This window comes from Somniosus microcephalus, chromosome 8 (assembly GCF_052327205.1).
Source record: "Somniosus microcephalus isolate GS21.2 chromosome 8, FLI_Smic_1.0, whole genome shotgun sequence".
Lineage (NCBI taxonomy): Eukaryota > Metazoa > Chordata > Chondrichthyes > Squaliformes > Somniosidae > Somniosus > Somniosus microcephalus.
The window spans coordinates 130,108,914-130,127,435 of NC_140994.1; the positions used below are offsets into that span (position 1 = coordinate 130,108,914).

The window sequence follows — 18,522 nt, forward strand, 5'->3', positions numbered from 1 at the left end:
AACAACTAAACTGTAACTTAACTTAAAACATTAAAGGAAACTTAATAAATTAAATTAAAATTCCAATGCCAGTGGTGATGATGCACTCCAGTCCCGGTCGCGGGAGGCCTCTAGCGTGCCGGCGGACAGCACATGCTCCATCTCCAGTTTTTTGTTGGTGTAGGTTGAAAGAGGACTGCTGCCTGGAAGAACTTGCTCTTCTCCAAATAGTGCCATGGGATTATTTATATCCACCTCAACCACCGTAATGGGCAAATGGGGCTTCAGTTTAACATCTCCTCCAAAAACAACACTTCCAATGATGGAGCACTACACTGAACAGTCAGCTTAGGTTATGTTCTGAAGTCCTAGAATGGAACTTGATCCTCAAAAACTTTTGACTCTGAAGAAAGGGAACATCTCTAAACTCTCAAACTGAAAATGATAATCATTTCACAATGTTTGTCAAACTGTTTGGCCAATGGACCAGCCCGAAGGATGATCCAGGGTCTTTGGTGCACGTTGTTCCTTTTCCAGACAATTTCATAAATTCAGTTGTTAAATGGCATTTTAGATTAGACTTATACAGGCGCCCATCACGCTCCTGATCTTTGGTCACCCGGCGCGGAGGGGAGCTGGCAGATCGGAGGACCTCCTCATCAGACTGCACCAGGGCCTGGCCAAAGTAGCCATTAACTGGTCCAGGCAGCGGGCGGTCGAGGGGGTCGCTCGGCCCGACTGTCTGCCTCTCTTCCGCGGCCATGTTCGCGCCCGGGTGGCCCTGGAGATGGAGCACGCGGTGTCCGTCGGCACGCTTGAGGCCTTCCGAGACCGGTGGGCGCCGCGGGGACTGGAGTGCATCATCACCCCGGCCAACAATATTTTAACTTAAGTTGTTAAGTTTCATTTAAAGTTTTATTAGTTACAGTTTATTTGTTTTAGTGTGCACCCAACTAAAAGAGAACACAGGCACCTAATATGGAGGATGAAGTTTTCTCACAATTCCTCATAGTTCAAAGCAACTCATAATTAATCCCTAAATTAATCAATTTAATCTCCACAGACTGGTAATTAAAGGCAAATGTGTGCAATTATTTTTTGATTAGCATTAATTCCATCACAGGTTAAATGTCACATTTATAAAGGTTAAGGGGAAAAATTGGGTTGCTTTGTGCCTCCCACTAGCACCCTGAGCACTAACGGGGCACAAAGCACCTAGCGCCCAGGCACGGCGCCACTAATGCCTCCCACAAAACTCGTCAGCGCCGTGCGCAGCGCCCCACTCACACCCTGGCTGCAAACTTCGCTCGTGCCACCTGACCTACTGCCAGACACTATGTCCTGCAGTGTCAGGGTGCCGTGTTTGCTGCCAGGGTGGCGCAAATTAAAGGGCAGGTGCCGGGCAGCCATTTTTTTTTGGACTGCCTGCCAGCACCTGCCGCCTCTCGCCTCCTCCTGCGGGGTGCCGGCCGCGATCAGTCAGCCTGGCACTCCTCTTGAGTGCTGGACTCTTTTACCGGCACCCCGCTCCCCGGTGGTCCAGCAGGGCCCCGGTGTGTGCTGCGCTAGGCTCCTCCCCTTTAATCAGGGGAGGGAGGCCTGTAGTACCGCGGCGCTATGTGCATGGCGCTGTTGCACGTAGCGCCGCAATATTCAGTGGGAGCACCCAAGAGAGAGGGGGAGCACTTCCAGTAGCGCCCCTCCTCCTGCTTGGGGCGCTACCATTCAATTTAGGTGGAGGGGGGCGCTAACTTTTTTGGGATGCTAAAAGTAGCGCCCCGGCGAAGTTAGAGGGCGCTACCCAATTATTCCCCCTAAACCTTTATAAATCACTGGATAGGCCTTAGCTGGAGTTTTGTGTCCAATTCTGGACACCACACTTTATGAAGGATGTCAAGGCCTTGGAGAGGGTGCCGATGGGATTAATCAGAATAAACCAGGTTTGAGGGACTTCAGTTATGTGGAGTGACTGGAAAAGCTGGGATTGTTCTCCATAGGGCAGAGAAGATAAAGAGGTGATTAGTAGAGGTGTTCAGAATTATGAGGGGTTTTGATAGAGTAGATAGGGAGAAACTGTTTCCAGTGGTAGGAGGGTCGGTAACCAGAGGTTGTCAATTTTAGATAATTGGCAGAAGAACCACAGGGAGGTGAGGAGACATTTTTTTATGCTGTGAGCTGTTATGATCTGGAATGCACTGCCCGAAAGAGTGGTTGAAGCAGATTCAATAGTAACTTTCAAAAGAGAATTGGATATTTACTTGAAAATGAAAAATTTGCAGGGCTATGGGGAAAGAGCAGCGGAGTGAGAATAATTGGACAGCTCTTTCAAAAAACAGGGATGAAGGTCCGAATGGCCTCCTTCTGTGTTTTATGATTCTGGGCCTTTTACCAGAAATGGATAGTTAAAGGGACACTGCCTTCCTGAAAAAATATTGGGAAGAACATATTTCCTTGGAGTTTTCCCAATCTCTCACCTTAACTGTTGTGGAATATCAGCAGAAAGCCAAAAGAAGCAGACATTTATACCATTTCTCCAGGGTTTTTGCCGATGTTTTATTGAAATTATGGCACGAGATCTGGAGAACCCCTATAGAGATTCCAGTTGTTTATTCCCTCATTTTGTCCCTTGTTCTCCTAAAGAGATTTATTCTTGCTGACATGCAGTTTCAATTGTGCCAGCACCTCTCGTGTGCAAAGCTGATCATTCTTCATATGTAAGTTTAGCATGTTCAAAGGATATTCAACTATAGAAGGCATCACAAACCAGTTCTACTTTGCCTTTAACCATCATTCACTATCAATCAATGTTGAACACCTAGGTTGATTTTTCACCTCACTAGCTGGGGATATTGCAGCTTGTTGTGATCCGCCTATTCAAGTTGACATAAAAGATCCCATTCAAAGAAGAGCAGTGGGCATTCTTTCTAGGAATGGGCAATGAATGCCGGCCTTGCAAACAACTCCCACATCCTGAGAATCAAGAAACGTGTTTCTCCACAGGGCAGTGAACTTGTGAAACACACTCAAAAGTAAAAGCAGTTGAGGCTGAGATGTGGGAAAAAAAGGAGTTGGATAAACACCTAATTGGGAATGGGATCAGGACAAACAGCCTTGTCCTAACATTTGCAGAAGCACTGACTCCGATATTTAAGGGGAGTGGGGGAGGGAGAGGGGGTAGATTTGCAGGCAGTTTTTGAAGTCGGTTTCCAGGCCTCAGCCAGCCAGATGGAGAGGTTGGCTGACTGTTGGGCAGGTAGGCCTGTGGTACCAGGCCGCAGCCAGTGAACAGAAATGAGAGAGAGGGAGAGATCAGGGGTTCGGAGGTACATCAATTTGGCGGGGGGCGGAGGACTGAAGATCGACGAAGGGGCTGGTGAGATCGAGGGAGGAGGTGAGAAAATCGCGTGGGGTTGTGGAGGACAATACAGATGGCATCAGACAGTGTGGGAGGGGTATCTGATCACTGGGGGCAGGGGGTTAATAGGTTTCCTTGGTGGGCCAGGGGTACACTCTCCTGCTCCTGCTGGCCCACAAGCAGTGCTGGAAAAGCTTTAACTAATCCACGTAGCAGTCCTCGCCTCCCTTTAGCTGCCGGGTTTCCTGAGGCCCAGGAAACCCAGCCGGCCAGCATTTAAACTAGAACAGAGAAAAAACCAGAGGCACGCAACCTCATAAAAATATGTAAATGAGGGACCCACCTCCTGAGAACAGATTGGTCGCCTGTGCCCTGTCCTGCTTCCATTAAAACCGGAAGTGGGCGCTGGTTCAAGGATGGTTGGCGTCAGGTCTGAAACTTTTTACATTTGTACTTTCCACCCAACCCAAACCAACTGTTTTTGGGGTTAAAATCCTTGCACTATTTCAGTGAGCGAGTGGTCAACCTATAGAACAGGCTCCCTTGTGAGACAGTGGAAGCAATTAATATTGATTAATTCGAGTGGAAATTAAGACAGATTTCTTTCAGAAAATAACATTTTGGGATACAGTATATGAGTAATTTGAGAAATGATATCTGGTAAGTTTAGTAGGCTTGGGAGGAAAAAGGTGATTTTGGAGCTATGGTCACCGGAGGTCCCCACCACGGGGGTTTTCCTCGTGTAATGTCTGGGTCTGTTGTAGACTAATTGATAGAGATTGACTGCTAGGATTAGTAAACAACTCCACTATTGTTGTATCATGCAACGACTAGAATGGTAGAAGGCAAATTAGATAGTCCTTGTCTTTTTTCGTCTAGCTGTTCCTATGTTAATACCTCCTCCAATAATGCAGCACTGGAGTGTCGTTCTAGGTCATGTACTCAGGTAGTCCTCAGCTGAGCTCATAATCTACGTTCTAATGTAACACTGCTAGGCTAACATCAACATCAAGCAATATAGCCAGTGCTGCGCACCTACCTGAAAAAATGGGTGAAAAAGAACAGAAAAACAAAAAAATATACTAGCTGAGCAAAAAATGAAGCTGGAAAAGTAATTCAGTATTCCATGAGATAATTAATAACCACTATCGCTGCCCACCTCAGCTAGTTACCTGTGGAACATAGTTGATTAATATGCATCTTTGAAAGAGGTAGATCAAAGTGAAGAACTAGCAATTTTTAAAAATATTTGTTCCTGGGATGTGGGCGTCACTGGCAAGGCCAGAATTTATTGCCCACCCCTAGTTGCCCTTGAGAAGATGGTGGTGAGCCGCCTTCTTGAACTGCTGCAGTCCGTGTGGTGAAGGTACTCCCACAGTGCTGTTAGGGAGGGAGTTCCAGGTTTTTTACCCAGCGACGATGAAGGGACGGTGATATATTTCCAATTCAGGGTGGTGTGTGACTTGGAGGGGAACTTGCAGGTGATGGTGTTCCCATGCGCCTGCTGCCCTTGTCCTTCTACGTAGTAGAGGTCATGGGTTTGGGAGGTGCTGCCGAAGAAGCATAATGGGATGTTGAGCGAGAGAAAGAGAGAGAGTGAGGGGGTTTATGAGCTCCATTCTTTAAGAAATTTAAGTTTGCTGAGTTGGGGAAAAGGTGGAAAAATAATTATTTATCCCTGACATCTTAAAAGTGAAATAATTTTATTGATGGATCAAATAGGGGAATTCTGTACAGGGTAAGCAGGTGAAGATTTCAAAGGTCAATGAGCAGCCTCCTTGAATATTGCTTTGGAGTTGTGGAAGTCCAGAAGAAAATTAAAGCAATAACTTTGCACAACACATCACCAACTCCACAAGAGTTGAAACAATTTGGTCTGGAGTTTCCTCCTTGGTCACAATTGGGAAGTTAGACCCGAAAATGCGCCCCAATATTGCCCTCATTTAGCCGATGTCAAGTTACACCCAAGTATCGTCCCCAATCTCATTAGGATGCACCAGATCTCAAAATGGTCGTAAGTCAGTGTAAACATTCGAGGCCCAAGGAAAAAAAGCCAAACCTGTGCAAGTATATTTCTTCTTGGAGCCTTAAAATTTAAGTTTCAATTCATTGAACCATCATTCATGCATATCAGACATAGCATATTTAAGAATCGGTAATCGGGGAATCTTTTCAATTTTTAACGTGACTTAAACTAATGTCATAAAAATGCATTACAATAAACAGAAAATACAGAGCTGGCTGGTCTCAGTGAGGATAATCTTTTTAAAAAACGCTTAAAGATTTGCAATTAAAAGACCAGGGAAATGACTGTTTCTTGCTGTGCCTGAAACTCTGGACGCAGGAAACAATGTTGCGAGACTCGTCCGCCCCCGGTCCCACTGAACAGGCACAATTGGAGAATACTCACATTTGAGAGTTGGGAGGGGTGGCCAGTTCGAGGGTGGAGAATCGTTCAGAAACAGTGTTATTGGATGCAGTTATGAGATCGAGGATAGTTGGGCGTATTGAGTTTTTGCGGGTAACTCACTTGCGCACAGAATTCTGCGATCTTTTAAGCTGTTTGTGCCCAGATTCTCTGGGAGCAAATGTGGATGAAACTCTGGGCCTATTTGGTAAAGTTGAACAATTATTTTGTGCCAATGTTCTTATTTTTCCATGACATGTAAGCTGCCTCACCGTGACATCCTGCAGCAGGAAAATTCGAATACTTCTCCTTTCCTTAAGATGGTGAATCTTGTTATGGTACAGTTCCAGTTCAGTCCCAGATCACCCCCCAACTGGTCATTCTGCATGTTCAAGCCTGAATAGTGATTGCTTGTAGCCTATTCAATCCATGGAGTGGGTATCACAGCTTCGCCTGATCCTATCCTCCCCACATTCCCTGGTTGGAAGGACAGACAAGCAGGCTTACATGAAGGAATGCACCAGAGTGATCCAATGGGGCTCGCTGTCTGATTTTCTCTTCCTGTTGTGACAGCAGTTGTCTACATTATGTTCAGAACAGCAGCAAACCAGATTCCACCATTCTATATCTCCTTGTGTTGTAGAGAACCATAAACAGTTACAGCACAGTAGAACTAGGAACCTGAAACTAATCTCACTGCCTTTTAAAGACATAATAGGCCATAAAAACCCAAAATATAATCAGACCTAAGGTAGCTGAGTTGGGGGGGGGGGGGGTTTCTAACAATCCGCTTCAGTGGATTGATTGTGCACGGGCCGTCCCAGTGCTAAACTGGTACGTGTTGCGCCCGTTTACAAAATGGCTGAAATGCATACCAATTTCTATCCCAATATTTTTTTGTGTACACTCAAACCCTGTCAGACTGGTAGCCATTCAGTACCCCGATGCTGATGTATGGGAAGCCAAAGAGACACGATATTGCTTTATATAGCAGTGTGAGAAACCAGCTGGTGAAAACGCAGATCGATTTGCTCTGCTTTCTGTCCATGTAAAATCGGGATAGTGTGGTCCATTCTTATTCTCCCCACAAAATGGACAAAGTTTATTAAATAGCTACTTATCACGTTTAACGTTATTGAGTTTTCAACTTACAGTCAGGGTTCTGAAAGCCTATGTTACTGTGATGTGTAGATGGCTCAGTCAATAAATGCACTGAATACTGTGATAATGGGCCATACAACTCAACAACAGCAACTTCACAGGAGTATTATAAGACAAAAAATGTTTGACACCAAGCCACATAAGGAGAAATTCGTGCAGATGACCTAAAGCTTGGTCAAAGAGGTAGGTTTTAAGGAATGTCTTGAAGGAAGAAAGAGAGGTGGAGGGGCAGAGAGATTTAGGGAGGGAATCCCAGAGCTTAGGGCCTAGGCAACAGAAGGCACGGCCACCAATGGTTGAGTGATTATAATCAGGGATGCTCAAGATGGCAGAATTGGAGGAGCGCAGATATCTTGGGGGGTTGTGGGTCTGGAGGAGATTACAGAGATAGGAAGGGGCGAGGCCTTGGAGGGATTTGAAAACAAGGATCAGAATTTTGAAATTGAGGCATTGCTTAACTGGGAGCCAATGTAGATCAGCGAGCACAGGGGTGATGGGTGAACGGGACTTGGTGTGAGTTAGGGTATCAGCAGCCGAGTTTTGGATGACCTCAAGTTTACGTAGGGTAGAACGTGGGAGGCCAGACAGGAGTACGTTGGAATAGTCAAGTCTAGCGGTAACAAAGGCATGGATGAGAGTTTCAGCAGCGTATGAGCTGAGGCGAGGGCAGAGACGGGCGGCGATGTTACAGAGGTGGAAATAGGCAGTCTTACGCCGCGGATATGTGGTCGGAAGCTCACTTCAGGGTCAAATATGACACCAAGGTTGCTAACAGTGTGGTTCAGCCTCAGACAGATGTTAGGGAGAGGGATGGAGTCAATGGCTAGGGAACAGAGTTTGTGGTGGGGACTGAAAACAATGGCTTCGGTCTTCCCAATATTTAATTGGTAGAAAATTTCTGCTCATCCAGAACTGGACGTCAGAGAAGCAATCTGACAATTTAGAGACCATGGAAGGGTCAAGAGAAGTGGTGGTGAGGTAGAGCTGGGTGTTGTCAGCATACATGTGGAAACTGACACTGTGTTTTCAGATGACGTCGCCAAGGGGCAGCATGTAGATGAGAAATAGGAGGGAGCCAAGGATAGATCCTTGGGGGACACCAGAGGTAACGATGCAGGAGCGGGAAGAGAAGCCATTGCAGGTGAAGCCCAATCAGGAGGTCCGAGACTTTATCCTTGGCCTGTGCCAAGTTACCCAGTCTCAATTGGGTCACCGGAATTACCATCAGTGATACTGGAACAGGGAGGGGAAAAAAATCAGACAGAAATACCACGCCGTGTGCAGTGGCTCCTGCTCAAAAATAAGTGTGTAGGTGTATAGCGGGAATATAACTAAGCCTAGCTGTGATGCCCCCTGTGGTTGAATAGACTGCCAACACTCGCTGCCTAGGATCACTTATGAAGAATGTACAATACAAGCCAGGCTGCTGACTCCCACTGAGCCTGGATCTGGGCAGATATGTTTATTTACTTCATACAGTTTACTTATCACATGTTGTGATTGGGTTGCTAATGTGTGATTTATGTGTTATTTCTGCTGCATTACTCAGTCCATGTTAGTTGCCTTTGAAGGATTGCTTTCTTGAATCGTTTGCTACAGTGTGAAATTGATAATACATCACTGTTCCAAGGGTAACAACTTATCATTGAACAGTAGTGAACTTGTTTAGTTCCTTTTTCTTTCTTGTTGTGTCCATTTCCTTCTCTCCTCCTCCCCTGAAGGTGTTGACTACCCTCCCCTGAAGGTATTGACTACCCTCCCCTGAAGGTGTTGACTACCCTCCCCTGAAGATGTTGACTACCCTCCCCTGAAGGTGTTGACTACCCTCCCCTGAAGGTATTGACTACCCTCCCCTGAAGGTGTTGACTACCCTCCCCTGAAGGTATTGACTACCCTCCCCTGAAGATGTTGACTACCCTCCCCTGAAGGTGTTGACTACCCTCCCCTGAAGGTGTTGACTACCCTCCCCTGAAGATGTTGACTACCCTCCCCTGAAGGTGTTGACTACCCTCCCCTGAAGGTGTTGACTACCCTCCCCTGAAGGTATTGACTACCCTCCCCTGAAGGTGTTGACTACCCTCCCCTGAAGGTATTGACTACCCTCCCCTGAAGGTGTTGACTACCCTCCCCTGAAGGTATTGACTACCCTCCCCTGAAGGTGTTGACTACCCTCCCCTGAAGATGTTGACTACCCTCCCCTGAAGGTGTTGACTACCCTCCCCTGAAGGTGTTGACTACCCTCCCCTGAAGGTATTGACTACCCTCCCCTGAAGGTGTTGACTACCCTCCCCTGAAGATGTTGACTACCCTCCCCTGAAGGTGTTGACTACCCTCCCCTGAAGGTATTGACTACCCTCCCCTGAAGGTGTTGACTACCCTCCCCTGAAGGTATTGACTACCCTCCCCTGAAGGTGTTGACTACCCTCCCCTGAAGGTATTGACTACCCTCCCCTGAAGGTGTTGACTACCCTCCCCTGAAGGTGTTGACTACCCTCCCCTGAAGGTGTTGACTACCCTCCCCTGAAGGTGTTGACTACCCTCCCCTGAAGGTGTTGACTACCCTCCCCTGAAGATGTTGACTACCCTCCCCTGAAGGTGTTGACTACCCTCCCCTGAAGGTGTTGACTACCCTCCCCTGAAGGTGTTGACTACCCTCCCCTGAAGATGTTGACTACCCTCCCCTGAAGATGTTGACTACCCTCCCCTGAAGGTGTTGACTACCCTCCCCTGAAGGTATTGACTACCCTCCCCTGAAGGTGTTGACTACCCTCCCCTGAAGGTATTGACTACCCTCCCCTGAAGGTGTTGACTACCCTCCCCTGAAGGTGTTGACTACCCTCCCCTGAAGGTGTTGACTACCCTCCCCTGAAGATGTTGACTACCCTCCCCTGAAGGTGTTGACTACCCTCCCCTGAAGATGTTGACTACCCTCCCCTGAAGGTGTTGACTACCCTCCCCTGAAGGTATTGACTACCCTCCCCTGAAGGTGTTGACTACCCTCCCCTGAAGATGTTGACTACCCTCCCCTGAAGGTATTGACTACCCTCCCCTGAAGGTGTTGACTACCCTCCCCTGAAGGTGTTGACTACCCTCCCCTGAAGATGTTGACTACCCTCCCCTGAAGGTGTTGACTACCCTCCCCTGAAGGTGTTGACTACCCTCCCCTGAAGATGTTGACTACCCTCCCCTGAAGGTATTGACTACCCTCCCCTGAAGGTGTTGACTACCCTCCCCTGAAGGTGTTGACTACCCTCCCCTGAAGGTGTTGACTACCCTCCCCTGAAGGTGTTGACTACCCTCCCCTGAAGATGTTGACTACCCTCCCCTGAAGATGTTGACTACCCTCCCCTGAAGGTGTTGACTACCCTCCCCTGAAGGTATTGACTACCCTCCCCTGAAGGTGTTGACTACCCTCCCCTGAAGGTGTTGACTACCCTCCCCTGAAGGTATTGACTACCCTCCCCTGAAGGTGTTGACTACCCTCCCCTGAAGGTGTTGACTACCCTCCCCTGAAGATGTTGACTACCCTCCCCTGAAGGTGTTGACTACCCTCCCCTGAAGATGTTGACTACCCTCCCCTGAAGGTATTGACTACCCTCCCCTGAAGGTGTTGACTACCCTCCCCTGAAGATGTTGACTACCCTCCCCTGAAGATGTTGACTACCCTCCCCTGAAGGTATTGACTACCCTCCCCTGAAGGTGTTGACTACCCTCCCCTGAAGGTGTTGACTACCCTCCCCTGAAGGTATTGACTACCCTCCCCTGAAGGTGTTGACTACCCTCCCCTGAAGGTGTTGACTACCCTCCCCTGAAGATGTTGACTACCCTCCCCTGAAGGTGTTGACTACCCTCCCCTGAAGGTGTTGACTACCCTCCCCTGAAGATGTTGACTACCCTCCCCTGAAGGTGTTGACTACCCTCCCCTGAAGGTGTTGACTACCCTCCCCTGAAGATGTTGACTACCCTCCCCTGAAGGTATTGACTACCCTCCCCTGAAGGTGTTGACTACCCTCCCCTGAAGATGTTGACTACCCTCCCCTGAAGATGTTGACTACCCTCCCCTGAAGGTGTTGACTACCCTCCCCTGAAGATGTTGACTACCCTCCCCTGAAGGTGTTGACTACCCTCCCCTGAAGGTGTTGAACCCTTGGTGGAGGATGATTCTACAGATGGACAGGGCACCCTCTGGTATACAACCCAAGTGACCATTCTTGACCCTGTATTAAAAGTGTCAGTAGATGACTCAACATCAGAGGAGGGGTTGGCCCTCTCTCACCTGAAGGCCTCCACATTCACAATTCCGGTTGTGGGTTCTGGATAGTGACGAGGAACAGAAACCATGGTTGACTTTCTTCTCCCTAGTTAAAAGGTACTGACGCCAATTCTTGAGCCCACCTAATTGCTACCCTAGCTGAGATCAGCTGACTCAGCCAAGACCAGAAAATGAACCTGGTCTGTATGGTTTAGCCACTCACTACTTTAACTTGCTTAAACTATCGGGGAATGAGAGACCGTGTAATAACACAGAGTGTGACAGTAATTAATGTCCAGATTTAACAGCACTTTTTAAAACCTCTGTGCAGTTGACCTCCAAGGCAAGTTCCCAAGGTACTTAGTTGCAAAAACCTTGCAATATAAAATATAAATGAGTTAGTGAATGATTTATCTCCAGTCTCTTCACAAAGTTGAAAAAATAAGATATGCATCCCCCCTCAGAGTCATTTTTTTCCAGCTCACTTCTAAAGTGTTGACTCTTGCTGGGGTAAAGTTAAATGGGAGCCTTCTGGCATCATACCCAAGTGGACTGGGAACTAAATATACCAGGTTATAAGGTCTACAGAAAAGATAGGGAAAATGGCAGAGGGGGAGGAGTAGCCTTAGTGATTACGGATGAAATCACTTCAATGATAAGAGAGGATATAACGAGAGGTAAGCAGGCAGTGGTGACTTTATGGGTAGAATTAAGAAATAGGAAAAGATTTAAGACTGTAGTGGGAGTTGGGTATAGGCCCCCTGGTAGCAACTGTGAAGTGCTAGATTGTATAAATGCAGAGATTAGACAAGCATGAAGTAAAGGCAGAGTGGTTTTAATGGGGGATTTTAACTTTCATATAGGTTGGGAAAAGCAGTCTAGCACCTGTCAGAAAGGTAGTGAATTTCTTGAGTGTGTCCAGGATAGTTTTCTACAACAATACGTCCTAGAGGCAACAAGGGGGCATGCCATATTAGATTTAGTAATGAGTAATGAGCCAGATTTAGTTAACAGTCTAACTGTCCATGAACTTTTATCCAATAGCATGATCGAGTTCAACGTAGCATTTGAAAGGGAGGAACCCGAAACAGCTACTAAGATTTTAGATTTGGGTAAGGCCGACTTCAACGGGATGAGACAGAGACTGTCCACAGTAAACTGGGTAAATCTGTTAATGGGTAAAATGACAGAAGATCAGTGGGAGATGTTCCAAAAAGAACTTAGTGATACAGAACCAGTTTGTACCCCTGAGGGGCAAGAGCTCTACTTGCCAAAAAACCAGCCACGGTTGACTAAAGAGGCGAGGGACCGCGTACAACTAAAGGAAAAAGCAGACAAAAATGCAAAAAATAGAACAGGACCTGGCGAATGGGAAACATACAAATAACGGCAAAGGGTCACAAAACAGATAGTAAGAGCTACAAAAAGGGAGTATGAAAAGAAACTTGCAAAGGATATCAAAATCAACACAAAGAATTTTTATAATTATATTAGGAAAAAGAGGGTGGTCAGGAGCAATATTGGCCCCTTAAAAACTGAAAGCGGTGATATTGTCAATGATAATAAGGAAATGGCAGACACGTTGAATAATTACTTTGCATCAGTATTTACAGTAGAGGAAGAGGAGAGTATGCCGGAAATCCCAAGGAAACTAATATTAAATCAGGGACAGGGACTCAATAAAATTAACATAAGTAAAATAACAGTAATGAAGAAATTAATGGCACTAAAGAGTGACAAATCCCCAGGACCAGATGGTTTCCATCCCAGGGTTTTAAAGGATGCTCTAACTATAATCTTCCAAAGTTCTCTCCATTCAGGAACCGTCCCTTTAGATTGGAAAATTGCGCATGTCACTCTGCTATTTAAGAATGGTGAGAGAGGGAAACCAGGGAATTAATAGACCAGTTAGCCTAATATCTGTTGTCAGGAAATTGCACGAGTTAATTAAGGATAGACTGACTAAACACCTCGAAAATTTTCAGTTGATGAGAGAGAGCCAGGTCATGCCTGACAAACCTGATTGAATTTTTTGAGGAGGTGACTAAAGTAGTGGACAGTGCTATGGATGTTATTTATATGGACTTCCAGAAGGCAATTGATAAAGCCCCACATAAGATACTTTTAACTAAGGTAGAAGCCCATGAAATTGAGGGCAAATTATTGACCTGGTTAGGAAATTGGCTGAACGACAGGAGACAGGCAGTTGGGATAATGGGTAGGTACTCAAATTGGCAGGATGTGACTAGTGGTGTCCCGCTATGTTGGGGCCTCAACTATTCACAGTATTTATTGATGACTTAGATGATGGCATAGAAAGTCATATATTCAAATTTACTGATGACACAAAGATAGGCGGCATTGTAGGCAGTGTAGATGAAAGCATAAAATTACAAAGGGATATCAACAGATTAAGTGTATGGGCAAAACTGTTGCAAATGAATGTCAATGTAAGCAAATGTGAGGTCATCCACTTTGGACCTAAAAAGGATAGAACATGGTACTTTCTAAATGGTGAAAAGTTAAAAACAGTGGCAGTCCAAAGAGACTTGGGGGTTCAGGTACATAGATCATTAAAATGTCATGAACAGATACAGAAAATAATTAAAAAGACTCATGGAATGCTGGCCTTTATATCTAGAGGACTAGAATACAAAGGGGTAGAAGTTATGCTGCAGCTATACAAAACCCTGGTTAGACCACACCTGGAGTACTGTGAGCAGTTCTGGGCATCACACCTTGTATTCCCTAGAATTTAGAAGGTTAAGGGGTGATCTGATCAAAGTTTTCAAGCTATTAAGGGGAACAGATACAAGAGATAGAGAGAAACTATTTCTGCTGGTTGGGGATTCTAGGACGAGGGGGCATAGTCTAAAAATTAGAGCCAGACCTTTTAGGAGAGAAATTAGAAAACACTTCTACACACAAAGGGTGGTAGAAATTTGGAACTCTCTTCCGCAAACGGCAATTGGTGCTAGATCAATTGTTAATTTTAAATCTGAGATCGATAGCTTTTTATTAACCAAAGGTATTAATGGATGTGGGCCAAAGGCAGGTATATGGAGTTAGGTCACAGATTAGCCCTGATCTCATTGAATGACGGAGCAGGCTCGAGGGGCTGAATGGCCTACTCCTGTTTCTGTGTTCCTATGGCCGTGATTCATGTGTGAGCCTGGACAGTCGTCAGTCTGTTCAGTCACGGGGAGCATCACATCTGAACCTGCTCCTGCCTTCACCCAAATTTATGTTTTTATTATTCATTCTCGGGATGTGGCCGTCGCTGGCAAGACTGACATTTATTGCCCATCCCTCTTTGCCCATGAGAAGTTGGTGGTGGGCCTTCTTTTTGAACAGCTGCAGATAGTGGTTTAATTCAACTAAGTGGCTTGCTAGACCGCTTTGGTGGGCAGTTAAGAGTCAACCTGTGCGAATGGGAGTCACATATAGACCAGACCAGGTAAGGACGACAGGTTTCCTTCTCTAAAATACATTAATTAACCAGTCGGGTTGTTACAACAATCCAACAGCTTTATGGTCACTTGTACTGGCACCAGCTTTTTATTTCTACTTTTTTTTCGAACTGAATTCAAATTCTCGAACTGCCATGGGGGGATTTGAAATCGTGTTCACTCAATTACTAGTCCAGTAACATAAGCACTTACTGTACCTATATGGACAGCAATCAGGAGAAGGAACCTGCCAGCCCAATGATGAAGCTTTAAATCATTTTTAACAATATCTAGCTGGGAACTACTGCAAGTCTTTTAAGTTTCAACAAAACTTTTTTGTTTGGACAGGCTCATGAAATTTCAGTACAAATGTGCTACGGATTTCAGCTATTAGCTTCCTTTAGGTAAGTCAGCGTGAGGCACTTCTTCTCGCCCCAGTTTGCCTGTGTCACTGTCAAGGATATTTCACATCATCACATTCACAATGCAATGAGCGTTCATCTAATCCCTGAGACATTTGGCGGCTGTGCGCTTTGTTGTGTGATGCCAGTTACAATAGGGTTGTCAACTCTGGTTAGGTGTATTCCTGGACGTTTCACCACATGATCTCCCCACATTCCCGCCATTGGTCCATCTTCCAGGCGCACTGCCTTCCCAATTCCAATTTGGAAATGGAACAGACTCTTTGTTATCCAATTGGATTCATCTTGACGGTTTGATACAACTAAGTGGCCACTTCAGAGGGCATTTAAGAGACAACCACTTTGGTGTGCAACTGGAGTCTGGAGTCACATATAGGCCAGACTGGGGAAGGACAACAGGTTTCCTAAAGGACATTAGTTGGGTTATTTACGGCAATCCGGCAGCTTCATGGTCACCTTTACTGATTCCAAATATTTATTTCCAGATGTGTATTCTAATTCCCAAACTGTCGGGTCTTCCCGTACTTGACATTTCTCAGCATGTAGTCTCCTCACCTCTTTTACAGAATGCCGCGATATACTGCTTCCCATGATGACCAATGAGCTGAAGGCACTGTTGGAGCAGAAAGATGAACAACAGCAGAGCCAGGAGTTGAAGTACTGCATCGAGTTACTCAATAATATTCTGGAGGTCCTCAGCGAACCTAACGTGGTAGGTGATCCTAACAGCAGTTGCAGCTATTCCCTTCTTTCCCCTGATGTTTAATAATTGGCAGTGCACGTACTGTGTTAAAGGTGAAACCAGTTCTCTGAAATGTTGGATAATATGAATTTAATACAAATAAAACAATTCTGGGTGAAGCACGAGTCATTTAAACATAGGTGGGTCTTCTCCTTCCACAATACTCCGACACATAAGGGTCCATTTTTAACTCGGGGCAGGAATTGGGTCTGGGGGGGGTCAAAATAGTCAGCAAATCATCTGTGCCCCCCCAACTCCGCCCCCGCCAATAACAGAACCACATGTCATGAATAGAAACGAGTGACCAGATATTAGAAAAAGCTTCTTTATAGAAATGTCTGGAATAACCTGCTAGGCCAGACAGCATAGACACAGAATTTAGAGTCAAACACACTAAGCTGGGCGTGTTGAACCATCATAGGGACAAGCATTAATGGGCCAAAGGCTTGTTTCTTTCCTTGGCCTTTATTATATTTTTCTTCTAATTGGTGCCAAACGTATTGGATGTGTGGTTCAGGAAGTAATTAATCCTTGCTTCAAGGGTTCAATTTTAGTCTCAGAAACTTCTCGTTAGACCATCAATAAGCAAACCATGGTCTCTGTTTAACTGTCTCTGAGCCTGATTAATGTACTTCCTCAACGTGGGGCTTTAAACATCTCATTACGTCTTTGCTGAAGGTCATAATGGCTTGACAGGGATATTCCTCCCTCGCAACCCGCAATGTGTCGAAAGGGTGCAATTCAGGTCAAAACTTGAGGTGGTCTTTAATATCAGGCCATGGAGTTAAATGCAAACGTGTTAACACAACTGTTACTAGAATCAATTTTAATGTATTATCTGTGCCAGAAGGACTCCTGCTTTTCCATCATTAGCTCATTAATAGTCTTTCCCCAGTGTTACCTTTCATAAAGAATCAGGTTGGTGTGATAATGTAATGGCTGCTTTTAGTTAACATTCTCTGATGGGATCGGGTGTAATGCTGATTTTACATCCCACCCAATTTTAAATTCCATTGAAGTCAATGGAGAGCAAAATTGGGTGGGGTGTAAAGCCTCCCGATCCCGTGGGTTACCCACCCAGCAAGTTAGGTTCAAATTATCCCCATTCTCTCTGGATACAACATTCAAACAGAGAAGAGACCCTGGAGTGTAATTACAACAGCATACTTACTTCCATCAGGGACCCCTCTAGTCTTCAATTACTAATAGGCGAGCACAATACGTATCACCCAGATCTTAGATTAACAATAAATCACTAAGCAGCGGGGGCTATTATACGATAATAAATAGTTGATGGCACCAAGCTTGGTGATATAAATATAAGCCGGAATGATGATGCTAAAAAAGGATCTGGATAAACTAAGTGAACAGGGTAAGGATTTTGATGTGAATTGATGTAATGTACAGGAAGAGGAAACAGACTACTTTCATCCCATTGGTCTGGGCTAGATTAGATTCCAGGTGCCGGAGATGAAAGGTCAGTGAATTAACCCACTCAGTGTGAGCTCTTCCATTTTTAAATGTTCTTTCCTCCGTGCTTCGGGTGGATGCGTGGGTTTTAACCTCTCGAGTGCTATGGAGCGTTCTATCGTGTGCAGCCATCTCAATCAGCAGGATGGCTGGCAAAGCTGACGTGAAAATCCTGCTCTCAACTGGAAAATGGACAGGGCTGAAGAAGCGAGGCCGAAGAATGATGGTTGATGGAAGCTTTTAAACTTTAATAAAATGAGAGTGTCAGAATATGTAACATGAAGCACATTAGTTAGAAACGGAGTAAAAAAAAAGAAAATGATTCAAACAAAATAGGATAGAAAGTGAATAGTGGAGAAGAGATTTTGGGGCATCGCTGCAGCTGCTGACAGCTTAAAGATTTAGTGAAAAAATGCTGATTTCTGTTTAAAAAAGATCGGGACTCTCCCCCTCCAATGGCTCAGTTAGTCAAGCCGATATGTGACTGCCCCAAACAGACCGGAATGTAAAGGGATCGGTGCTTATCTCATGGTAAGGACACTGCAGTTGGTCTCAGAGAGGGAAAGCCAGCCACGGGTTTTCCCGCTCCTAATCACTTTCCTGCTGGATGTTGGGTAAGAGCAGATCATGTTCGGCTGTGAAGTCTCCCAACGTCAAATATCCCTGCTGTTTAGGTTCCTGCACGAATAACGACCACTCGGGTGGGGTACCGGACTTGCTGTCATTCCCAGATCTGTCCCCTAGCAACAGCTGGCATGTATAGGGGAGGACTATAGGTGTCAGCTGTGGTTCAGTGGTGGCCCGCTTATCTCCGAGTCAGAAGGTCGTGGGTTCAAGCCCCACTCCAGAGACCTGAACACATAATCTAGGCTGACACTCCAGTGCAGTACCGAGGGAGTGCTGCACTGTTGGAGGTGCTGCCTTTCAGTTGAGACCTTAAACCGAGGCCCCATCTGCCCTCTCAGGTGGGCATAAAAGATCCCATGGCCACTATTCGAAGGAGAGCAGGGGAGTTCTCCCCGGTCTCCTGACCAATTTATCCCTCAACCAACATCGCAAAAACAGATTATCTGATCATTATCATATGGCTGGTTGTGGGAGATTGCTGAGCGCAAATTGTCTGCCGCATTTTCTTAAATTACAGCAGTGACTACACTTCAAGAGTACTTCATTGGCTGTAAGGTGCTTTGGGACATCCTGAGGTTGTGAAAGCCGCTATATAAATACAAATCTTTCTTTTTCTTTAAAACTCAGAGGGCTGGATTTTGATACTGGAGGTGTGTAG

The 18,522-nt window shown here is 45.7% G+C and overlaps 1 protein-coding gene across 1 annotated transcript in view; it reads left to right on the forward strand.

Moving 5' to 3' along the window:
- The window catches only part of LOC147113790 (dedicator of cytokinesis protein 2-like), a 611,919-nt gene that overhangs the window by 362,865 nt on the left and 230,532 nt on the right, over positions 1 to 18,522 (forward strand). Inside the window, exon 26 of the mRNA XM_085996164.1 lies at positions 15,592 to 15,737. Within this exon, the coding sequence (XP_085852290.1) occupies positions 15,592 to 15,737 (146 nt within the window). The remainder of the gene's footprint in view (positions 1 to 15,591; positions 15,738 to 18,522) is intronic.